This window comes from Protomyctophum bolini (genome assembly GCF_963924005.1).
Source record: "Protomyctophum bolini genome assembly, chromosome: 7".
In the NCBI taxonomy this organism is placed as follows: Eukaryota; Metazoa; Chordata; class Actinopteri; order Myctophiformes; family Myctophidae; genus Protomyctophum; species Protomyctophum bolini.
Window position 1 is genome coordinate 40,691,565 of NC_137868.1, and position 26,510 is coordinate 40,718,074.

At 44.0% G+C, this 26,510-nt stretch overlaps 1 protein-coding gene across 1 annotated transcript; it reads right to left on the reverse strand.

Annotated features, from left to right (window-relative positions):
- Window positions 1-2,402: 2,402 nt before the first annotated feature.
- LOC308318875 (uncharacterized protein) lies at window positions 2,403-25,903 on the reverse strand. Its single transcript, XM_080768583.1, has 11 exons — window positions 25,757-25,903; window positions 17,265-17,325; window positions 16,712-16,732; window positions 16,266-16,541; window positions 13,201-13,321; window positions 11,311-11,489; window positions 9,784-9,926; window positions 9,468-9,615; window positions 7,210-7,394; window positions 6,820-6,915; window positions 2,403-6,701 (listed from the first exon to the last, which is right to left on the reverse strand). The coding sequence occupies exons 1-11, from the start codon at window positions 25,766-25,768 to the stop codon at window positions 5,622-5,624; spliced, it is 2,322 nt and encodes a 773-aa protein (XP_080624709.1). The 5' UTR covers window positions 25,769-25,903; the 3' UTR covers window positions 2,403-5,621.
- Between the last annotated feature and the right edge of the window lie 607 nt (window positions 25,904-26,510).

The window sequence follows — 26,510 nt, forward strand, 5'->3', positions numbered from 1 at the left end:
ACCGAACCAGGGACAAAGAACAGCAGAAGTAAACAGATGATCAGGGCAGAGATAGCTCACATAGTGCAAGAGGAGTGTCACTCGTAAAAAAAACTATAGTGTTTTGTTTGTTTCTATAAGCAGGTATTTTCATGCTTCTCAGTACCAGATACGCTAGAGCCTTGGCAATAAAAGCAAAACCAAGGGTTCCTTCAGCCTGATAATATACACAGATTACACACGATAAAAAGCCTGGAAATAGCCGATCTACTGTGAGCTTGTAGATGGTGTGCGACACGGCACACAACCAAATCTGGCATAGCTATCTGCCCCCTCTTTCTTGACATCTACACATCCTTGATTCATTACTAGTCTAGTCTATTCATTACTAGTCTTACCAGCTGACCTTTTCTTGACATGTGACCCCCTCTTCTTGACATATCCTGGCTATCTGCCTGCCTCCCCTTTTGAAATCTTGTACACATCCTAACTATCTATCTTATCTCCCCGCCCCCTTCTCTCAACATCTTCATCGTCACAACCTGACTGCTGCCAGAGAATTGGTAGCTAGCTTGGAGTCACTGATTAAATTACAGCAGTAGCACACTTCAAAATAATAATTTTGTACCACACACATGTATATTAATCAATCTAACACCCTAATATAATATCTGGAATCCATCTATTGTCATTAACGTACACACGCAACCTATGCCACTCAATTCCTATATTGAAATGGACGACGCCTTGCTGCTATTATGTTTTGTTTAATATGAAACCCTGACAGTCAGATTGATGAAGTAACAAGTTCATTATCAAGAGTCTTTTCAAGTGCAGACAAGGTGTGCCCAAGTGCATTATAGCTTATTTTCTTTTACAGCAAATATGTCATATCTCGTCTAAACCCATGTCGTATTCCAGGAGTTCTATAGCCTACTATACTAGCAGAATGCTCCCCATATTTAACTCCTTTAATGTGACCCTGTAAGAATGTGTAATGACCCCCTCTTGGGCCCCAGGACCACCAGCTGAGAAACATTGATCAGTCAGTGTGCTTATACTGTCCAGGTTGTGAATTCTGTGTAACTCAATGGTTCTCAACACCCATCCTATAGATCCATAAAACCGTTCACTTCATTCTAGGAGCTTGGGCAGATCTAGACCTGGGACACCAGGCAAATGCTGTTGATCATCTACAGAACAGAAAACCAGCAGTAAACTAGATCCCCAAAGCCTAATGATATATGTAACAAAAAGGTGCCACAAGGAGTCGAGACAAATGCCGAAATTGTACTCCATCATACGATAGTGTTGCGCGCAGAAAGTAGGCGATTTACAAGTTCACAACGACACAACGTCATACAACAAATCATAAATCAGGTTTAAGTAGGCCGGCCTGAATATTTCAGGCACTAAAACAAAGGCAAGAACAACTCGGAGCACCTCAGAGTTACACATATCCAATACAGGCTTTCCCTTGTGACATGAAACACTTATGACTAAAAATAATATAACTTAAAAAGACACGTCACTAATTTTAGTTTTTCGTTTCCCTTCACATTGCAAGACAACAGAAGCAGAGTAGCAGACACATGGATACGTTATAGTACCCACAACAGATGGAGATACACACATAAGGTCCAGTTTCAAATTTAACAAAAGTGCCGATACATTGATTCATGATGCACACTGCATACTGTACAGCCATAAACCCAACACGCACGCACGCACGCACGCACGCACGCACGCACGCACGCACGCACGCACGCACGCACGCACGCACGCACGCACGCACGCACGCACACACACACACACACACACACACACACACACACACACACACACACACACACACACACACACACACACATTTTCTCAATGCATATTGAAAGTCAATGCAAAATATTGAATATCACACATCGATTCACACATATTTGTCTTTTTACAAGACAATATAAAAATCTGTTTGGAGGACATGTCATGGGCATGCTGCAATCAATGCTTTCTTCATAAAGTGACATACAGTAGATTAATTATTTGAATACAATATGGAATACTGTGAGTGTTATGCTGTGAGTATCGTCAGGTCGGAATGGCAATCACAGAGTTGATCTAATCTCTATATCTAATATTGTCCTTGATGGAGTTTTTACAATATTTGGTTCATAAATTCGATTAACTTATTAGTGAATATTAGTGTATTTACTAAATAGCATTATGTGTATATATATATATATATCATCTATATTCTGCATTTAAGAGATAGTTTGTATTAGTTGTCTTCTTTTATCACTAAGCATGATACAACAATAATTGTATACAGTAAAAACATTCAACCTTGAAGGGGGAGTCTTTAAGTCAGCTTACACATGCAATATTTACAAGGCTGGACCAAGTCAGCAGGACAAGGGATTGATTATGTCTGTGTGTGTGTGTGTGTGTGTGTGTGTGTGTGTGTGTGTGTGTGTGTGTGTGTGTGTGTGTGTGTGGATAAGTGGATAGATACGGCCTTAAGTGTTGCCAAAAACGTATTTTACCATTCCATCTTTGAACCTTGCGGAAGTGCGGAATGTCCTATATATTTTGAGGGTGTAAGACCATCATCATTAGAAGGCCTTCAGTCTCTATCCAGTATATCTATCACATATTATTGAGCACCATGACCTTTCAAATATGTCTATTGTTTCATCAGTTTGGATTATATACTTTATTCACTGATTATAGTATGATGAAATATGACAAAATCTAATCGTATGGCTTCCTAAGATGCTGTAACATGTGTTTATAAGAAAATTCAAAAGTCATTCAAGTTTATAAAGAAAGGCCATCATTTGAGTTTGTCGAGGAGCTGCTTACTAAAGTTCGTTTGAGTAAACCGTTTTCATTGGCCTTTCATAGCTCTCATTTTGTAGCCTGGCTAATAAGCCAGACTCAAATCACACTGTCGTGTGGTATTTGAGTCTGGAGATGCTGTGTATGGATCTTGTTTCCCGGGGGGGGGCGGGTTTAAACATTTTCTCTTTGACGCAATTGGTCAGAGCTACTGTCAGTCAAAGGTCTCAAGCATTGAACGTCACTGAACCAAAGCCCGCCCATATTGCATACCGTGTCCCGAATGGCCACACCAGTTCTCTGGTGTAGGAAATGGGCGTACAATTGAGCCTCTCCAGACCGTAATCGGCCGGCAGGCAATTTTCTTTTGGCCAACGGCTGATTCGGTCTGGCTTATTAGCCAGGCTACTCATTTTGTGCTTCTCTGGGGATTCTTAAAATGCTTGAGTGCTGACTTAATGCACCAAGCTCGTACCATAGTTGTGGTCAGTTAAAACACTGAGGTAGAGATACACCTTTTTTTGTGAAGCAAAGATGCATCTGCACACTTCCAGCCATAGAACACAGGAAATGGACTCCCATTATACTACATTACATTGCACTTCATGTCCACGCACGGCACGGCACGGAACGGAACCCCACATTTGAAACCTCACGGGACAATATGGTTGCTGTTGTGCAGAAACCTCTTACTATCTCCATACTTTTAACTGTGTGTGTGTGTGTGTGTTTAAATGAATAACCTACTTCGTCATACTACAATGTTACACAAAAGTAGCAAAAATCTATAAGCTCAAAACATGTCGTGCTACTTTTGAATTAGAATTGTGGAAAGGTAACAGTTTTTGGACATATGAGGTTTCCACCCGACAGCAACGATATGGTAGTACTTTGGTGATGGCCTCGCAGCACTGTTTGGAAGCAGACACACAAGCACAAATATCACTGGTGCTCGTCTTGACATCACTCTGGATGTATATAGGCAATAACATTCGTGAAATGTTGTCTACAGTATGTCTTAGATCGGTGGAGAAATTGTGGAACATCGCCACATTGCTACAGGAGCTGATCTTTAACAGAGCCATGCAGTGATAGGTGTGTTATAGGAATGAAGGAAAAAAAAGACAGAAGGATCAAGGATGGACAGAGGGAAGGAAAAAAACAGAGGAAGGGAGGAAAAAAGGAAGAAAGAGAGGCAGGAACCTCCAGGTAGTTTAGAACAATCCTCAAGGGCAAACCCACCCCACCTCCCCATACTATACTGTATAATATGTATATTAAAGTTAATATTTAACATTAATGATCTTAAAGCTGGATTAAGACCTATAATTAGTTACGTGCCCGTGTCCCTCACCCTCACCAACTAATCTACTACAAGCTCATAATGTGTTGCGCTTTGACAGTGTGAGCTTGTAGATCTGCAGTTTTCGGTAGACAACACTGCACACAACGAAGTATCATTAGTTTCATATTTCCACTGCTTTTTCTCCCCCCACACTATGCCAATTATTAGTTCAACCATTTTCTTGAATCCGATGAAATATTATTTAAAACATATTTTGTTACATTTAACAACGGTACTATTACTATTAGATACAGTGGTGTAGAAAGCCCAATAAAGAAGCTATACAGAATCATTTTCGGCTGAGTTCCCTCTGCAAATGTAAGAATAACAACAAGCTGTAACGTTGTAACAGAGGAGACATCGAAAGCCAGCAGCAGAAATGATCCAGACACTAGAACACATCAATAATAGAAACACGAGCACAGCAGGAGGAAGAAACTGGGGCGGGAGGGAGGGGGGGGGGGGTGGGGTCTCTAGCAGAGAGGCTATAAAATGGTGATGTTAGTGCTGTAAGTAGATTTTAGTATAGTTACAGAATAATGCCATGAACCTTGCTTATACAGGTGATCGTACAACAGTACAGATGTTTCCTCGAGAAGAAGGCTGGCACATTTCAAATCCATTTCAGCTTTGAAGATGTTGGTTTTAAAATGTCTTCTTTCCGTTACTTTTGGACGATAGTGGAATACGTCCTCGTATTATCAAACTCACTTGTTCAGGTCGATGTTCGATGGTGCGTTCCACTTTGAGAGGCTGTAAAAGGCCAATGCTTTCATTATGTATATGCTTGAGAAATAGTTTCTGAACGTTTTCATGCTGTTTTAATGTCGTCTTTTTCCCACATGCTGACAGGGGAGCAGGCATCTTAAATGGGTGACAAATGTTATTTCATATCAATAATGGATTTTCTAAGGATGGGTGAGTTCTGTCGATGTTGCCATGTTAACTCATGCGTCTGCGTCTGAAATGTTAAGTTGTAAACCATTCTGTCCATCTCTTAGCGAGTGTTAGAAAAAGTCCTCAGGGTTTGATGTTTTCAGCTGTAAACTCTGCAAAAGGATTTTTATTTGCAGTCTGGCAGTCATACTGTGAAGTAGACAAATTAGAAAGGAGCCTACAGCTGTAAAAAAAAAATGCAGCAAAGAGTATACAGTATATAACTAAAAAGGTTTTAACAATCAACAAACTGCTCATACAACTACTATAGTTTAGTTAAGTGAACTGTTTCTGTGAGTTAGGAAGTATCTAAAAGGGTTAAGTGTTACAGGTACAGACAGGGGAGATGCTGTGATTGAGTTACTTCTACGTTCAGGCATTAGAAGTGTTATTGTACTGAATATCAAGGTCCTTGCCCACGACTGCTATGGTTCCTTCATTATTTGGTAGGGCGTGTTCGATTGTCTACTGTGGTGGTAATATGGATGATATCTGTGGAGCTTTTCTTGGACCTTTACAAAGTCTGTTCTCAGGTAGCGGTGGACTCGGTGGCCGCAGTGCCATCTTTGCTGGCAGGGGCATCCGCCTTGGACTCTAATGCTGGACTGGCCAGGAAGTCCAGCTCTGGGGTTTTAGCAGGGATTGCCGTTTGAGCAGATCCCCCGAGAAAATCAGCAGGGTCTGGGGTCAGTTTGGACTCTGGATCGGGCTCGGGTGTACCGTTGGAGATTGGAACCGGCTCCGGGGTGGTCGGCTTGGGAGGCTCAGGAGTGAGAGCCAGGGCAGCCTTCATGGGTTCAGGTGGTGGAGTGGCCACTTTGGGAGAAAGAGGAGCCAGGGGTGAGCTGGGCGTAGGTTCTGGACTTGGGCTGGGAGCAGGAGCCTTTAGTTCTGGCGTTTTCGCCTCTGGGCTGGACTTGGAGATGGGACTCGGGGGAGGCTTGAGGACAGGGCTTGGGATTGGGCTGAGCTTGATGTCAGGAGTCTTGGAGACAGGGCTTGGCATTGGACTGAGCTTGATGTCAGGAGTCTTGGAGACAGGGCTTGGCATTGGGCTGAGCTTGATGTCAGGAGTCTTGGAGACAGGGCTTGGCATTGGACTGAGCTTGACGTCAGGAGTTTTGAGGACAGGGCTTGGCATTGGGCTGAGCTTGATGTCAGGAGTTTTGAGGACAGGGCTTGGGATTGGACTGAGCTTGACGTCAGGAGTCTTGAGGACAGGGCTTGGGATTGGACTGAGCTTGATGTCAGGAGTCATGCGGACAGGGCTTGGGATTGGACTGAGCCTGACATCTGCTGGTTTGGGGACATCCAATTTGGGTAGATCAGGAGTTTTCTTAATCTCAGGTTCCGCTACCGGGCTAGCCTTTGTCACAGCCACAGGGCTGGGCTTAAGCTCCGCAGCGGGCGGCGCACTGGGCTTGGTCTCGGCAGCAAGCGGGCTCGCCTTGAGGTCCAGACAAATAGAGAGGCTCACGGCCTCGGACTCTGGCATTTGATCACCGGCCTCAGTGTCTGTGTCCAGTGGGAGTGCAGTGGTGTTAAAGCCCACCCCGGAGTCACTAGTCTCAAGGTTATTGCCGACCTCCTTGGAGGACACCTCCAGACCCTGTGAAGAAAGAGAAAAGACAGAACGTTATACAGTATATACTGTCTGCAGTTGGATCCAAACTCAGGTCCTATATAACAACTGGCTGAGTTTTGCTGAGACCTCCATAAGTACTCACTTTAATGTCCACTTCAGTACTCTGAGATTTCTCTGTGTTGTTGTCAGCCTGGGAACATTTGGAATCTTCATTGAGTTGGGTGATGTTCTTCACCACCTGTGGAATACAAACACGAACACGAACACACATAAAGAAGGTTGAGGGGCATATAGACATGCCACACAGATCTGGAATCGAATCGAGGAGGTTGCAATTTCAGTACGTGACTGACAAATGGCATATTATTGCGAGCAGAGAACGTTTTATGATAATATAATCTTTTTTTTTTAACACACAAAGTTACGAAGTGCATTACATTACATGAAACTGAAATGAATACAATAAGAGAGAGGATCTACGTTTACCAACCGTAGATAAGCATGCGAGGTGTTTCTATTTCCCCAAACTGACCTGCCGGAAGGCGTCACCGCCCTCCTCCTCCTTGCCGGCATTCTGGGCGATCTTCTCCAGATCGGAGGCACGCTGGGCTCTCTTCTTCACCTTGTACAGACAGGACAGGAGGCACACCAGCAGCAGGAAGGCCAGCAGACCCAGCAGGGCAATGATCGCCACATAGACCGCTGGCAGTCTGTAGGCTATGGGTGTAGGGAACGGAGGGAGAGAGTGGCGGGAGTCAGGGTGAAGAGATAGAGGGAGAAAAAGAGAAGGAGATAGGCCGGGGGGGTACATAGAACGAGAGAGGGGCAGACAGCGAGAAGAGAGAGATGGAGATAGGGGGTGGACATGGTAGGAGAGAGAAGAGGGCACACGGGGGGAAGGGAGAGAGGAGATGACGACAGGGGGGGGGGGGGGGGTGGAGAAAGGGAGGCAGAGAGCAGAGAGTGGGAGAGTAAATTATTCAACTGACCTTTGTGTGAAATTCAGAGAATGAATGCAGCGAATGAAAGAAAGGAATTGTAATAGTGTCTTCTAGGAGGTGAAAGAGCATGCCACTGATTGAGAACATTATTTCCACCTGTGCTGATTAGCAAGATCCCCGGCCTACAGCCTGTTGTAGCCTCTGAGTGTGCTGTGACTGTGTGTTCAGTTCTGCATTGAGAGTCACCAAGTAAAGACCTGTGTTTGAATGCTCTCCAAGTGTGGTTATTACGAGTCCCAGAATATTACAGGAATGATAAACTTCCTCTGTGGTGTCATTCTGTGGTAATGGCATGGTTGAAGCATTATGACCCAGTCTGGGAACCCATTGGCAAAACAAAGGAAAAACAGCACCCTCTTTTCCTTTGATGTGTGTCAAACAGTCTGTCTCGAGAGAGAGACTACTTCTGACCTTACCCTCTACTCCATACACAACCCCTTTGATGCCAGGCCATCCACACTGTTATTCAAACATTCACTTATACGTGGAAGTCGACTGGATGCTTTTATATTATATACAACGTAAACACAGTGTGAGTCTGTGATATATTTTCACAACACCATCAATCAACCTGTAATTAACAGACTTATTGAGAAATCGTGAAGAGTAATGAAACGAATCAATGAGTGTGATGATTGCTGTAATGCTTCCATTTGTCAAATGACGTGACAACACTTTTCAGGGCCCTACTGAGACAACAGAGTGGGGAACGGAAGAGAGGCAGAGTGGAAGGGAGCGGTAATGGAAGTAGCATGATTGAGGTCCTGCTCCAATTCGAGGCTAGAAGTAGAGATGGTGTCATCTAATGTTGGTGTTTTAAACATTATGTTATAATTTAGCTATTGAAAAATATCAGATCTACAAGCTCAAAGCGGTCTGCTATTTTTGAGAAATTGCTGATATATTATATATCAACAATCAATTACCCGCGTTATTTTATTCTTTATTGCATGATTTCACACAATTAAAAATAATAACAGTAGGTATTTATTAGTAATGTATTCATATACATTAACAAATAGCCCATCTACAAGCTCACAACTTTGAGCTTGTAGATCTTCTAATTTCCAAAAAATTGAATTCCCTTTTTTGAAACTTTTCACCTATTAGTAGGTTGGGAGAGGCTTTTTGTCAGTATCATCCAGTAACACACGGGAGTCTGTCGTCCCCCCCCCCCCCGCTAGACACCTGGGAGATGGAGTCATGAGTCCCCACGCTAGACCCCTGGGATTTGGATGCTGAGTTGGAGTGCAAGCCGTGCTAAGTTGGCGGTGCCCGGGATCGAACCCATGAACTTGTGGTCCAAAGGCGAGAGCTCTACCGACTGAGCTACCCGGACACAAACACAAACATGTCCAAAATTAACCTGTCTCTCTCGGGCAGAGACGATGTACTCCGATCAAATGCTGATTGGAGCGATATGTGGCCGTATGCGGCCGCTAGAGGCGGGATCAACGCGAGACCGGTGACGTATTGAAGAGCTGCCACAGCGCAAATGTAAACACAACCTAACAAGACTACAACGCGAAATTATTATGGAGATATCAGATCTTTGTCCCGCTGCTTCCAGTTCATCGTGTCTGCTTGAGAGAGAGACCAGATGCAGGCAGGAGGAGGGAACTCAATACTGCCGCAATCTGGCCGAGTCAGGTTAGCCCAAAATAATGATTAAATGATATATAATTGTTCATAATCAATCAAATCGATTATGACCCACAAGCCTATATAATTCACATGCATGGGACAACCCCCCCCCCCCCCCCCCCCCTCCCCTCCTTATAGTCCTTACGGTCTACTTTCAGGTAAACGTTGGCGACGACAAATTCCTTCATGTCAGTGATCTTGAAGTCTCCTGCGTCAGAAGTCTTGACCTGCTCGAGAATGATCTCAGAACCCTCCAAAGACAGACGGCCTTCGAAACCCAACGAAGCCTGAGCCTGGAGAGAAAAGATGATAAAAAAAGAACGACATTTTGAGTTAAAAGGATAACGTAGGGCAGATGCGTTTACAAGCATTGAACACAGAAGTCTGAGAGAGCATGACATGCGGTATCATACACACCATACAGTTAAGTAAGTATATATCATTCTTTTAAGAGTAGTTACACTGGTGAGTTCTCCCTTGTCCAGCAGGATGTGGGGCTTGGGGTCGGCTGCGGGGGTGTACTGGATGAGGGCCGTCGAGCTGTTAACGATGACGTTGAACTTCATTTTCCCCCCGTAAGGAATATTGAGGAAGATGTGGTGTTCTGAAACAAAAATGAGGAGTGGGAGAAAAATTACACCGGAAGAATGACCAGCTTGAACACCCTGCTTAACCCCCAATGATTAATTTCCTCTTCATGCTCAAATATTGAAACAATTTTAGGGCTGGTGTGCAGTTGTTGTAGGGTTATAAAGTTCCTGCTCGCCACCACTGTAGAGACTGATGTCTGCATGGTGGACACAGGACACACTGTCTGACAGTATTTGCAGGTACGTAGGAAGCCTTTTTTTGGGGGGGGGGGGGGAGAACTCTCTCTGTCGTTGAACTATAGCGATTCCTACAGCTCGATTGGGGCACTTGTTCAGCAGGAAGAAGAATTGGGAAGGATTTAAGGATTTCTGGGGTGTACACTACAGAACCATAACAGATGCCTGTTATAGCTATGTTTTTGTTATGTATATTTCATAGTAGAGAAGAGATATTTATGAATGTAACAGCAATTATAATATCATGTGGTTTATCAACGGTCTCTATTAGCGATTATTATTCATTGCTATTGGAGACACAGTAGTTATTAATATATTCATAATCACAAGATATTATAATGTTAATGTGTACCAATAGGCTACTACATCTAATAGTAATTATTGTTACAGCTGATGAGTATTATTTACTCAAGAGATGAAGCTCAGACAAAATGCCAATATCAAAGACATTGGACATCATTGTTTTTTTTTTTTTTTTTTGGCATTTCATGGTACACTTTCAGCTTGTGTGAAATAATTGTGACCTATAAGAACACACACACACACACACACACACACACACACACACACACACACACACACACACACACACACACACACACACACACACACACACACACACACACACACACACACACACACAATTCTACTGCAGAACATAACCCTGATACATGTGAATGTGTTGACTATAGCACCATGGAGCATCTAAAATATGCATTAGTCTGATGGCGCCCATTAAATTAAGGCAGTGCTCTTTAAAAAGCCATTATGGCAGACAGGAAGTGAGGAGTAACAACAAGAAGGACAGATTATTACCCAGATAGCATGAGGGGATCATGAGGGGGCAGGAGGATACTCAACATGCGCCCCCTGCTGGCCAGGGGGACTGCCCTGGTCCATACATCTGCCAGTGTGTCCATGATTCGTCACAGGTTGTGTTTAACTGATGGAATGTCTACCTGTTGATTCACTGTGAACAAGTGTCAGTCAAATGTCCTAAATTGTTTATTAATAACATGTAAGCCTGCCTCTTTGTTTCTCCCATGTAAGGCAAAAAAGTGATTATTTTTTGCACGTCTTAAGTTAAAGGCCATGCATGTGTACAGATTTAATATATCCAATCCATCCAACCTTACTTCATTGTGGGTTTTGACCGCTCACCTTTCACGTTGAGGCAGATCTGCCTTTGGATGGTTCCTGGGCTATCCCTAACGGTGTAGCTGCCCTCATCGGCCCCGGTGACACCACTGAGGGCCACGAAATGATCTCTGTGATCAATGATGCGACCCTGGTACCCCTCCTTGGCTTCACCCGTAGCGGTCAGCAGTACCTGAGCAGGCCTGGTAGGACACATTACCATGAGGTAAGCTATATGGTTATGGTAACTTGGTAAGGTCAGATATAGGTTAACTTAATTGTCAACTTCCTTTGTTGAAAGAAGAGTTGGCATTAACACTGCCTGGTTTCAGTTTGGTTAAGATTGTAAACCAAACTTTATAATGATTGCTTTGAAAGCTGATTAAGGAGTCAGTTACGGCCAGAATATACTTGTCGTGACTGTGCAGACGTGAGTATCTGGAGACAGTGGCGTCGACACGACGTGGTTGGGATTGAACAACAATTTATGGTTGCAGATGTGCATTCATATAGGTTTTTAAAAGAGTTAAAACAGTTATTGAACTAGCAAGCCTGAGGTCCAGTGGCAGGCTGTTCCAGAGTCTATAGGGCCCGGGGCCTTGATTGCAAAGGCTCTGTCACACATCTGGATTTAGGAACAATTAGAAGAGCTAAGTCACTGCATGGCAACCAGTGTGGACCAGCTAAAACTGGAGTTATGTGTTTCCGACCGCCCTGTACCGGTTCTGGTGCATTCTGCACCAACTGCAAGCGTTGTAGGACTCTTTTGCCGAGGCATGATGAGAAGATGAGCATTACAATAATCTAGGCAGGATGAACTGTTTTGAGTAGACAGGTTGATCTAATTATAGAAACGTATGTTGCACAGATGGACCACACACCCGGACTTTTGCAACCGGTTTTACATTTGCAGTCTTGCAGACATGGGCTGTATTTTGCGTGTTAAGTACCAGGTCTTATTCCCTAACTTGAGTAAACTAAAGACCTGGAGGCGTGATCAATGCCATTTGGCTATTCTGAGTGGCCAAAGAGCATTGATCACGCCTCCAGGTCTTTAGTTTACTCAAGTTAGGGAATAAGACCTGGTACTTAAGACACGCAAAATACAGCCCATTGAGTCAAGATCCCTGTCATGACTGTCAGGGATCTGTAACTAGGGGGACTGGCAGGAATCAGATTTAGTCTTTAGCCAGCTAAAGGTCAGAGATCTTAAACAACCATTATCTTTGCACAAAATACTAGGCTATAACCTGCTGTCTCTTTTACTCCTACACCTTCCTTATTTTGTAGTATTCACTGCTGACTGCCGCAATTAAAGGCCAGGGTTTTCAATCCACCCCAAACACTAGCTACACCAGCTGATTTCACTAATTAGTTCCCATCTCTCTGGTTGAAGTTGTGTTAATGACAGAAATCAGCTGGTGTAGTGTTTGGTTGGAAAACCTGCCTAGTGCAGACTCTCCATTGTGCTTGATAGTATGTCACAGGGGAACAATACACCTTTTATTTATGACCCTGCCACGCTTGACAGGGAATTGATATCTGGCCTGTCTGTCTGTCTGTCTGTCTGTCTGTCTGTTTGTCAGCAAGATAATTTACAAATGTATTGGCAGACGGAATGATCAGTAGGCTGCCTGCCTGGCCCCAAGACATGATTAACCGTTTAAAATGTTAAGCCCTATACATTCATTATTGCATTACTCATCGTACGACAAATAGTGAAAGGAGCCGGTTGCGAAGGGTGTTGAGTTTGTAGATCTGATTTTCCCTTTCTTTTTGGGGACCAAAATTGGGTAGTGTGGTTATGTTTAGGTTGGAACGGTCGAGGTCACAATCGAGGGGCAAGACAGGTTAGTCGGTGCATTTGTTTAAATACCACACCATTTTGAACACACACAATTCAGCTGACAATACCTATGTGTCTGGTTGGCCTCGATGTCACTGGATTTGAACTCCAGCGTGATGGGAGCGGTCACCCCCTGAAGTTGGATGTGGAAATCATCTCCATACTTCACAGTCTGTTCGTTGGAGCAATCTAGAAGGAAAGAAGAGCAGGGTGATAAAGCAGGAAGAAAGCAAGGGTGCACAAATATCACAGAGGATGAGAGGATGGAACCCAAATTGAGGCAAGGGGAGTTTAAAGACAGGATGAGGACAGGCTAAACAATAGGGAGGGAAGGATGGGGGGTTGGTTTGACAGTTAAAGAACCGCATAATTACTGGCTGGGGTTTGCTGCACGCTGTTCAGTGCTGCAAACACACATATTATGCAGGTGCACGCACGCACACACACACACACACACAGTCACACACAGTCACACACACATTTGTTCCTGTTCCATCTCTCTGCACATTGCCGGCTCCATATGGCGTTTCTTCCACATCCTGTTACACTGCAGTCCTCTCCCGTGATGCATCGTTTGTGTGTGTGTGTGTGTGTGTGTGTGTGTGTGTGTGTGTGTGTGTGTGTGTGTCTGTGTGTGTGTGTCATTGTGTGAACAAGTCACACAATAAATCTGTTATTTTTGCTATTTTAGCAAATTGTGAAATTAGATTTTTGTATTTTTATATTTACGAAAAAAGAAAAAAATTCAATGAAAGGATGGCCGCACTCACACACACACACACACACACACACACACACACACACACACACACACACACACACACACACACACACACACACACACACACACACACACACACAAAGAAGGTATAAATGAGGTCACAGGGATCAGTAAGTCAAGTAAATTGTTAGAATTAAATTTGAAATGTTTTGTCTTAATGGTATGTCCAAAATAGGACTGCCAGGTTGAAAGGGGGTAAGTGCAGAGATCCATTTCAGACCACAATGCATCAGTCCCACGGTGCCGAGTCAACGGTGTTGCGACACACAAATGGCAGATCAGATGTCTACTCCATGCGCTAACACTGACAGGAGATCAGATAAAAACAGACTCGACTCAATCAGAGGTTATCTCATCTCTAATGTCCAAACATTTCCTTCCAGTAAGTGAAGTTTCTCCTTGACTCACAGGGGATGAGGTATATATAGCCTAATGGTAATGGGATTCAAGTGTTGTGATTAGAAAAATCATGCTGCAGGTGGGTGGGTTGAGCTTCTAGTTACTTTATAATTCCTCACTCAGACCTTGGACTCTGACTTTAACTTAGAGCATCTGCTGCATTCCTAAATTATACATTTTATATTAATTGATACATGCGGATGAGATTAAAAGCTCTACTCAAACTCCACCCTAAACCACCCTAACCCAAACACCATTAGAATTAAATGTCCTTTTTTTCTTAAAAGAAATTTGTCCCACAATTTTGTAACCCTCTTTTCACCCATGCAGTGTCAATTATCTAATGTAATCCTGGGCGCTACACTTCCTCTGCCAACCTGGGGGGGAAGCAGCTAACCTCATGCTTCCTTCTATGCATGAATAGTCCAAGCTGCTTCTTTTCACCTGACAGGGAGGAGTTTCCCCGGCTGGACGTAGCACGTGGAAGGAACACGTTATTCCGACCAGTTCCTTTCCCCTCCATCAGGCGCCCCGGCTGGCCAGGGGGAGGTAGTTTAGAGACCAGGATTACTGCATGGTTTTTGTGAGGGTACCTACCTACCCTAGGGGACACGGGGAGAACATGCAAACTCCACACAGAAAGGCCCTTTCACCAACCCCGCCTCGGGTATGGGCCCCCTCGGCACGGAGGAGAGGACACACATCCCCAGCGGGAATCGAACGACCTTCTAACTGTGAGGCGACAGCACTACCGACTGTGCCACCGTGCCCCATATTGTCCATTCAATGTTATTGTATTATTCCACAAATCTTGTAGGCAATGAAGCCAAGTGTAACATCTAACACAGAGGATGTCGCTGAATTTCAATCATCCACAGTATTGATTTCAGTTTCAGTAGATAGACAAAAAATCCTCCCAACTCTGTCATTTACTGCAAAATCCAGTGAAAATGTACTCTTTATTCTGCTCAATCTTGACACTGCATGTCTATCAATGTTAAATTAGCACAGGATTTTAAGGGCTTGATCGAAAATATCCGATCTACAATTGCAGATGTATATGCCGGCCGGCAAGAAACTAAGTATAATTTAGCCTTCAGTGTAGGGACAGATTCTGTATGATCTCATTGGGTTCTGCTGGTGGGCACTGCAGTTCCACTCAGTCCTTGGTGCAGGTGCTGTACTGTGGACTCCTTGCCAAGTGAGCTCAGTGCAGCAAAATGAGGCTACCGGCCACCTACTGACATTTAATATGTCTGGTAATTACCAATATGCAGGATCTGATGTAACTATCCCTTGTATAAAACCCCTTTCAAAATGGAATTTAACGAATGTGTTAAAATCTAATTTGTGGTGAAGGTGAGATGATGATCGTCATTCATGTGATCAACCTTTCCTTTTGGATGTTTTGTTCACTTATAGGCCCATGATTTGTGTACAATACATTCTCAAAAGTCAACAAACGTGCGCATAGATGTATTACCGAAATCACAGTGAGATTGGTACAGAATTGGCATACTATATAGCCGACCCTTTTCACAGCAGCCATCGTGATGGGTAAACACAGCTGAAGTTAATAACATTCATTGACGGTGTGTTCTCGTTTGGGTGTTGCTGTGTGCCAGCATGGACAGCTCCTGTACAGTTAATTCCATGCTGGCACACAGTAGGTCTGTCTGGGTTAAACTGTTATTACTGTTTACCCATCATTACAATGGCTGCTGCTGCTACTGTACATATCTCGTATATTAGAAATAGCAATATTACAGAGGGGTGCGTAGCGTTAGCCTGACGTCCCAATAATCCGACATCACTAACCCTACCCCTATAACCATAACCATAACCGCATGCGTATAGGTCACGGGGTGAGTCTTAACCGGCCACGTATGTCGGACCAACGGGATGTCGGAATAACGCGTGCCCCCACATTACAGAGTCACTCTACACCGATACCTCGGACGATGAGCGCAACGCGGTGGACTTCATCCGGCGTCTCTGGGTTCTTCACCGTGTAAACGCCCTCGTCTGTTTCGACCACGTTGTCCAGCATCAGGAGCATGAGCTGGCGGTTGAGCTTGGCCCGGGTCCCCACCGTGTTGCCCGACTTCATCAGCACCGCCTCCGGCACCCGCTGGGCCGAGTTGCTGCGGAGGAACGTGACCTCCACCGCCAGGGAGGTCAACGGGATGTGGAAATCGTCTCCATGGAACTTGGTCTGAGACTTCTCTTCTAGAGAAGGGACATTTTGGAGGGGAGTGACAGTGGAGGGAAATTACGAGGGAATATATTATTTTAGCAAAGGTCCATGGTTTATTTGGAATTTATTCTCTCGATATGAATTAACAATGGTATTAAATTCATATAAAGAAGATTCACCAGTACAAGAGATTAAATCTTACCTTTCACAGGGGCAGAAAGAGCTATAAGGGGAAAAAGGACGAATAATTCAGATCATGAATGTTACTGTCCTACTACAGAGAGACAGCTTCCTAGTATCTCTATTCCTTCAACAAAAGATGACTTTATGCCTTGAAGCTAAATGAATAGTTAATGCTGAAGTTAAACATCATCTTACAACCTTTAACTGCAAATATATTGTCTTTAATTTGCGTCTTTAAGCACTTAAGCCCTATACTCAATTGACTGAGTCCCCAGGGAACTAGGCCCCTCCTTTTTTCCCTCTACTCCAAATATATTTGCCTAAAATAGCCAATCTACAATTTAAAGCAATGCTATGGGTATAGACATTATTTTTTGTGAATATTCGCCTCTACTGTAGGGACACAAAGTTACCTAGACTACAGACTTTGTTTGTGACTTGCCAATTAATTCAGTGTAACATTTCAGTTGATGTAAAAATGAGAAATTCACACACTGACAAGTGACAAAAGACACAAGACACTCTGTTTTAAGAGTATAGGAACATCAATAACATGACAAAACCTACAGTACCTGTACTGAGCAGAAAGCTCAGTGCGACCACGCTGACCGCTGTTCTCATCTTCTCTTGGGCCTACACACACACACACACACACACACACACACACGGCAAGGTCAAATTTGCTCATACAAATGTAAAAGAAAGCAGTAAACCTATTGCTTGTAGCCTAATAACGTCCACAGCATACTTCTTACTGCCAGCTGCTTCACGTTTCGACAATGTAGGAATTGGAAGGTTATTCTCAGGTCGTACATCACTTGGGAAATGGAGTATTTTCTGGTCCCTGGGGGGACCTATTTAGTTTGTTCTTTGCTTGCACGGCTTCACCTAGCAGATGCCTGCTCAGTAGACTCAGATGAGCGCACAGGAGGGAGCTGTTATGTGTCCTGCTCACTGACACTTCAACTGACAGTGCCAACCTTTTGATTACCAGACAGCCTCTTATCTCCACTCCTTCACGTATGGCCACCTTTTGTAAAGACTATCAGCTATAACTAACTGCCTAAACATGTAAAAAAAAAAAAAGATCATTCTCTATCATGCTTCCACATGCTTGTGTTAATCTTATTCTATGCCTCTCTTCTGTTTAGAGTTTAAGCAATTAGGATACATCTAACCTCGCGTCACACGGCGACTTTGGAACACAGACAGACCAGGCTTTCCTCCGAGGTGGAAAGCCTGGTCTGTCTGTGTTCCAAAACCGCCGTGTGAACCAGTCTGGAGCGGATGGTAATTTACGTCATGTTGTAGTCACTTTGCAGTCATCAGGCAGAAAACCACAACAGGAATATAAGAACTACTCCAAATAATTCCCTATGATCATAATCTTAGGGCATATACCCAATAAAATAGAAGAAACAAAGACGTATACAGACGCTAAATTGTCTCTGGAAAGTACACTCACATTTATATTTTAAAAAATCAGCAAAACTACGCTGCATCAAGGATTTTATTGGGTAGGCCTTTTATTATGACGCAGGAATTCTTTTGGATACAGGGTACTGATTCCGGCATGTGGTTTCCGGCCAGATGACTACAAATCATTGACTACAACATGACGAAAGTTATCGTCATGACGGATTTGTTTCAGATTAGCAATGGAGAGCATCTCGTTCAGCCATCTCTTGAAACATGGAGAAGCTGGAGACTTCCATTTTATCAGAATATTCTTTTTGGCAGCCAGGGCCCTTGTTTCATCAGAGCAACCAAAGAATTATTGCTAAACAGCAATATCTGGCTAAATATCCCTATCCAGTTGTCTGGAGTTCATTTAAAACTTTAAGAGCCAAACAACTGGAATGCCATCTGAAGAGTGAACTAAAACTTGCTCTGAATGCAAGTGTTTGTAAAGTCAAACTGAATGCCAGTGATGAATCAATACTTACACACTGGAACATTTGTGCTGGCTGTGCGTTCTGGACAGTGAAGCAATGCTCTGTTCTCCCATCGCTTTAACACTGTGGAGGTTTTAACTGGAATGTGTTTTTTTTATCTCACTGTCTTTCAAACTAAAATGCTGTTATTAGCAATGTGTACTGATCACATGGGTGTTCATGAGTAATACGACGATCTCTCTGAGTTCAACTCATGACTCGTTGATTCAAGTGACTCACACATTACACATTTCCAACAACAGGGCGATGAGCAGACATCTGTGCTCATTGCTTGTAAACACATCCGGCCTATACCAAATCCTTTCACCCAACAAACGTAGGCCTATCAAAGACTACCGTAATAATATTCACTCATTTGTGATGTTCACTATTATTCAGTTGCACGCACAGTAAAACAGAGATCTCCATATATGGGTATAAAAGGGACAAGGACTGACAGATACAGACATCTCCATATATGGGCATAAAAGGGGCAAGGACTGAACAGATACAGAGATCTTCCATAATATGGGCATATCAGTCAGATTGGAGGTGTGACATACTGTAGGTGAGAGGGACGCGTAGTGGCCTGAGCTCCAGATTTGAGTACGCTAAACGCAGATCTGAAGTCACATCTGCAACAGTAAAACAGGCCACGGTCCTGAGGCTTTTTGCTGCATCGCCCACCCCTGTATCTCTGATCGCTGTCTCAATGTGAACAAAACAGAAATGCCTAATTCAGTCATATGGGTTTCACCTTATCTGAATAGATGCTATAGTCTTTTATATCCAACCAAAAGACAAATCATACGGTTTGTGTTGTTTATTGATGGATAATTCTGTTTCATTGTCATGCCACCCAGGTGTCAAGCTAGCACCGACGTACCCTTACATCAAAGTCAAAGTCAAAGTCGTACGATTTGTCACACACGTTACCGCAGTGAAATTTGTTCTCCGCATTTGACCCATCTCTTGGAGCGGTTGAGCCGCAGCCAAGGAGCGGTGAGCTGCAGCCGTGCCGCGCTCGGGAATCATTTGATTAGTTGATTTGATCATGTTACACAACTTATCAGCCAAGGAAAATATTGTGTGATGAAAACACCTACTGTATATCTGTAGTGCTATACCTAAAGAAATATCACATTGCTATAATAAAGTTGATATTAAGGTACTGTACTAATACTGTGTGGTTGATCACATAACCAACCAAAACATGGTCTTTGCCCCATAATCATTACATTGACCATTCCACACAGTAAACAGGTACTCTCAGAGTAGGCTACTATCTATTATTCTAAAAACGATCTATTGTTTCTTCCTTCCTTCCTTCCTTCCTTTCTTCCTTCCTTTCCTCTCTCTCTTCTTTTCACCGTTTCTCTCCTGTGCACGCTTTAAGTACCAAGTTTCACTAGGAATCAAATTAGGTTATCTAATAGGCTGGTCTAAAACACTCCCTAAAGAGATTGTAGCTGCAGTCAATCTTTGCGGTCTGCAGTAAATTCAATTGACCCCCCATTGCCTAGAGGATATTATTGGACGTGGAGACAAAAAAAGTTGCCGGTGGAACAAAACGGCCCTTTTAGATAACAAATGAAAGTGTCATCGTGGTTTAATAGCACGTCTCGATTTAATTTAAGTCCAGACCTCTGAGGCCATGACAAAAGACACTATCATTCTTCCAGAAGTCTTCTCCTTTTACAGGGGCATATTGGACTGTTTGTGTGTTTTGCCATGACCACCTGGCCTTGTACCACCATCAAGTCTATTGATTAGGTGCCCCTGCAGGATATGCCTGAAGTAAAACAGAACAATTCATGGCACGGCGATAATTAGAAGCATAGCAGTACAGTATAGGTCATTGTTTGGCTGTGCATCAAACAATAAACAATGCAGCGGTAATAATATTACTGTACAGTAAAGAATGGAGTGATTCCTCATTTCTGAAGGTGTAAATGGCCTTGAGATGCTGTTATTAATTGGAACATTGAGAAAGTTATGAGGATCTGAGCTGTGTCTGTCTGCTGCTGGGGAGCGAGATGTAACAGCTCAAGGACACTGTGACTGTGATTTTGCTGTGGTTTTCATTCCTGGAGCCAATAAGGGAGGGGCTCAAGAAACGCCTGCAGTGTTCACACTATAGCAGACAGTCGTTGAGAACACTGTATTCACTATGTAGTATTCACTATGTAGTATTCACTATGTAGTATTCACTATGTATAGTACTCACTATGTAGGACAGAGAGAAGCGGTGACATGATGTTGATGAATTAACACATGGGACCACAATAGAAACAAATCCCCAGGGCTGTTTTGTGTTATCCTTTTAGCCTTAATGTCTGACTGTACCACGTTGCTGTTTACATTGCTGGCTAATAAACTATTCAATATAATCAATCAAAACATAATACCGGTATGCACTGTGTGTGTACGAGCACGCTTGTGTGTGTGTGTGTGTGTGTGTGTGTGTGTGTGTGTGTGTGTGTGTGTGTGTGTGTGTGTGTGTGTGTGTGTGTGTGTGTGTGTGTGTGTGTGCACGTGTGTGTGTGTTAAATAGAGTGCATACAGTAGAAAGTGCTACAAATACTAACAAACATAAAACATGGCTTGTATCTCAACAAGATGTCTTCCAAATCTAAACAACATTCTGAGCATTTGCATATGTGCAGCATATCTAAACAACGTTACGTAGCGTAAGTGAACAAGTAACCAAACCAACTTACATCTGTGTTCATAACTAATGCAAGCATCTATCGAAAACAAGCAAAAAGAAGTCATACGAGGACAACGATATGAAAAATGAAGAGTGCTTAAGGGGGGTGACGTATTTGTGGCGGAAAGTGGAGAGTGAGTCTACTACAGAGGAGGACACTGTGACTGGGGGGGGCATTGGGGGGGGGGGGGGGGGGGGGTCAGTCCAGTCCACAGCTTGGGAGCCAGAAGGGAGAAGTGTCTAGGATGCTACGGTAGGCCTATTAGTCTGCACGTACACACGGACTCTTATCCATCTGTCTGAATGTGTGTATAGTCTGCAGCCCATTCCGGTCGTGTGAATTCTCATCATCATGTGTCTTTTGCAGACCGGTTCTGGCCCCAAGTGCTGGATGGGTATTTTGCAGAACGTGGAAGAGCCAATTTTGCAGAAAGTGGAAGCGTGGGAGTGGGAGCGTTTGCACTCAGGGCACTGAGATCGACAGACCCCGAATGGCTCTTCTCCAACAACAAAAAACACCCAGTGCTTTGGGGCCAGTCCGGTCTGCAGAAGAGTATAAGACACATGATAATGTGAATTCAAGCGACCCGGATGGTTTACCATGAGGCTACCTATTGTACATATGCATGAACACTCGTCCTGTGTCCAGTCTCATCCGTCTGCTTTTGTGTATCCTAACAGCCCAATTTGGTGCCAGGAAGCTCCTCGTCGTTAATGAGAGGAATTAACATTTGTGTCATAATCTCCACGTTCACGCTTGCTGAGGGCCAAACGTCTGCACTCAGGCCGGATGTCTCTCTCTCTCTCTCTCTCTACCACGCATTAGGCACAAGTCCTAAAAGCCTTAAACAAAAGATGGAACAAAACAGCGTCTCTCCAAGCAGCTTGAATAACGCAGTTAATTTAACCACCTACGGCCTCCATTGTTTGTAAAATAGACCTGAGTAACAGAAAATCACTTCACCAGAAACACCCGATCTATAGAAGCGCACAAAGTGTCACAAATTCTCACAATACAGGGCAACAACCCCAGAATCTGCGGGTTGTTGGGGTTCAAGTGGTTTAATGCCAATATACCTAACAGTTTCTTCTTTTTCTTTTTTTGCGTTAAGTATCGTTGTTTGACATCAATGCATTATTGCGGAGACACAGCTTCCATTATGGGGGAAGAAGACTTTGACCATTAACTTTCATCATCAATGTTTAATTAGTATGGCAAACTGACGGGGGATGGGACTGGTCAGTGGGACGGCGATGATGGTCAGTGATGGAGGCACGTGGCACGTGTCCATGTGTTTCTCAGCAGTGAGCCTACGTGGAGGGACCAGAGCAATCTGCCATTTCCAGGACACCTTTCGTGAAGCCGAAAATAATTCAAAAATGGTCTCCTTTCTTTTGGGAAAGGGGAGGAAATGAAATGAAATGAAATAAATGTTCGCAACCATTCGAGGCCAAAAAACGAATTCTATGGCTCACCGAGCACAATTATGCACGCACACACACACATGCAGGCGTGCGCATGCCCACCCGCCCGCCCGCACACACTAACACGCACGCATGCACGCACATATGCACGCACACGCACACGCGCGCACACACACACACACACACACACACACACACACACACACACACACACACACACACACACACACACACACACACACACACAAACACACACACACACACGTGTCCTCTCTGTCCTTTGAGCTGTTAACCATGGGCTGACCGACACAGACAAAATGTGCCATGTTCTATCCTTCCCTTGCTCCCCTCAGCACCTCTCATTCCATGGTTCGACTCCACTGCTGAACTGCATTTCTTCTTCTGTTCTTCCATTCACCTCCATTTTAATTGTTCGATTTTCTGTAGCCATTCTTGCCTCTTCTACATGCCAACGTTTCACTTATTTTTTTAAGTCTTTGCCCTATAGTTTTTTCCTGTCATCTTGTCATCATCATGTCTCCTATAGTTCTCTCCTCTCACTTGCATCCCTCCCTTTTCCCTCTCTCTCTCTCTCTCTCTCTGTCTCTCTGTCTCTCTCTCTGTCTCTCTGTCTCTCTGTCTCTCACTCTCTCTCTCTCTCTCTCTCTCTCTCTCTCTCTCTCTCTCTGCTCTGGCCATCTCCATCTCACCCCACTCTATCTAATGTCATGTAATCACTTGCTTTTGCTATCTTTGCCGTCTCCCCTCTCCCTCTGTTGTCATTTATCTCTCCTCCTCTAACGACATGACCTCTCTTTCATGACGTCTCTCCTCTCTCTGTCTGTCTGTCCTCTCATTCTCCATCTCTCTCTCTCCTCTCTTTTACCCCTCTTTCACAGCATCTGTCTCTTCCCTCACTCATGCTCCGCTCAACTCAACTCTCTCTCTCTCTCTCTCTCTCTCTCTCTCTCTCTCTCTCTCTCTCTCTCTCTCTCTCTCTCTCTCTCTCGTTTCCCTTTCAACCTCTCCTCCTCCTTGTCTTATATAATCCCAGCCAGTGCATCCCACTCTCAAATCAAAGCCTGTGCCTGTCTTCCGTCTAACTCCAGGCTCCCCATGCACGCCGCGGACACACACACGTCCCTTTGTCCAGGGCTTTAAAGAGGCGGAAAGGCCCTCAATGACTGCAGATGCGGGGTCCCCCACAAAGATACCCTCTGTACCTTCATCGTTTCCCTTTCGTTCGCACGTTCCCCCCCTCACGTAAAACCCAGTAGCAAGAAGCAATGACTGTAAAAAGAAAAGAAAGTGCATCTCTCGCTCTCTTTCTCTCTCCACAGCAAGGACGCAAACTCTGTGGGGGAATTACAAGCCACACACTTTTAAATACACACACTGAAGCACTATTTCTCTCCCTCTAGCTCACTCACTCATTCACTCACTCACTCTCTCTCTCTCTCTCTCTCTCACACACGCACACACACACACACACACACACACACACACACACACACACACACACACACACACACACACACACACACACACACACACACACACACACTCACTCACTCATGCAGCCTATTCTACCTACAATGCTTGACATTTATAATTCACGAGAGCAGAAAGAAAGAGTATTCGCCTAAATATGTGGAATTTTTTTGCAGAATAACAAGTTTTGCTGTAAATAATATCACGTCGTTCACAATTAAAATGCAACTTAATCTCTGTACATTTCAGCTGTCTGCCTGACTGAGAGTGGTGGTGGTGATGATGATGGAACTATGGAGCTATAGCCTTTGCAAATTCAACTTCAATCTGCAAAGTGCATTTAGAGACATTGAGCAAGGCACTGAACCACCTGCTCACCACTCTGGCAACTCTCTCTAATTATCCACGAGTAAATGACCCATTTTCTTAAAAACCAAAATCTGAACTGAAAGATGACAGGTTTTCCACCATATTGCTTGCACCTGCCAGATCCACTGAAGATCAATGCAGACATGATGCAGGGCTACAGGAGACTAGGGTAATAGGTGCATGGGTGCCTGGGTGGCTGTTGCTAAACCGTAATAGTTAGGCATAGAATACAGTTTAAAATGTGATTTCGTATGGAGATATAATCAGAACAGCTGGTGGTCGGACCGTCGGAGCTGGAGCCTGCCTTTTAGGTGTGTACCGGTATGCACCGTCAGTGTGGCACTGGCATCAGTGTGGCTACTGCAGGCGGGGACGACAGGGCCACACCGCTAGCGGTGTAATGGGCTTGCACCCGCATAGTGCCTACTACTCCGTAGTACAACGGTGTCACGCGACACCATGGCGTGATGGAGTAGCCCACAACAGACTATAGTCTAGACACATATCTTTTTAAGCACAGCACCTAATGATCATAAAACTTGTATTAATTATTATTATTATTATTACAGCTGGCCATACAGAGACCCCTCAGACCCTGCATTTCGGGATTAACTAAAAAAAAACGAAAGCCCAAGTTTTTTTTCTTCCGGATAGTCCACTACAGTATAGGCTACTATCCAATAGGCCGCCATGCAATGCGCATTCATATTTTAAATAATCTGTGCCAAATTGTAGGAATATGGATTAGGCCTATGCGTAAATATGTATAGCCTAGCAATTTTTTAAGCAATCTGCACTGGAATTCATTAAACGTATCCTCTTCTAATCTCTAGATCCAGATAAAGCCTAGCTGGTCCAGTCTTGGACCAATCAATCCAGCAAACAAATGGGATGGGCAGATTCTTTCTCATACCTCCTCCATATAAGCCGATATGCTATCTAAACTAAAAATAAAATGCACAGAAATATAAGCCTAAAGTCCCAATAAAGCAGCGGGCTGCTTGGGACAGCCGATAAGCATGTCTACCCAAAAACTGCAGAATTTAACCCGTCACGCGCCACCACACATGCACATGGAAAGACGCGCACCCGTCCAACATGCGTATGAGAAATAACACGTCTCCAGTTCACTTACCTTCAATGGCATGATTTGACTTCTCTAGCGGAGGCTTCGGTATGAGATCATAAGTCAAAATAAATCGTTGCCTATAGCCTAGATACTCTCTGTCTGTCTGTCTCTCGGTCTCTCTCTGTCTGAGCGTCTCTCCCTCTCTCAACCTCGCCCCCAACTGTAGGCTACTAAAGGATGAAGATTTGGAAGATGCTGAGAATATGTCGGACTCTGCTGCTCACTATCGGAGTCACTCGAGTGATGTCGGTAAATATCGGCCTCACACCCTGAGGTGCCTTTTCCTCGGTGTGAATTAATTTAATTATAAAGAGCCCGTGGCATATACTATGGGTGACGTGACGTGGCCCCGTTAAAGGCAATTCAGACGTGTTGACAGAACAGAAAACATGAGAACAAATTAATTCACCACAGGACAGGATATCCCTATTCCTTTGTAGGCTAATTGCATTGTGGATGGATATGGGTTTTAATACAGCATAGCCTATTATTCAGTTGGTGGAACATTATGCTTTCAATAGGAAAGAACGGATCTAAAGGATGGATTTTAATCGAGCATAATTCCCCTTTATATCATTCTATCAAAAATAAAGGTAGCCTACAGCCATGCAGGGTAGCCTTAGCCTAGCCTATATGGTTGTGAACAAAATCTTAATATGTCTCGAAAGATGTCAACATAGAGACACAAGTGAGCAGGTGGTTCAGTGCCTTGCTCAATGGCACTTACAGGCACGTCTTCAATGCACATTGCAGAATGATC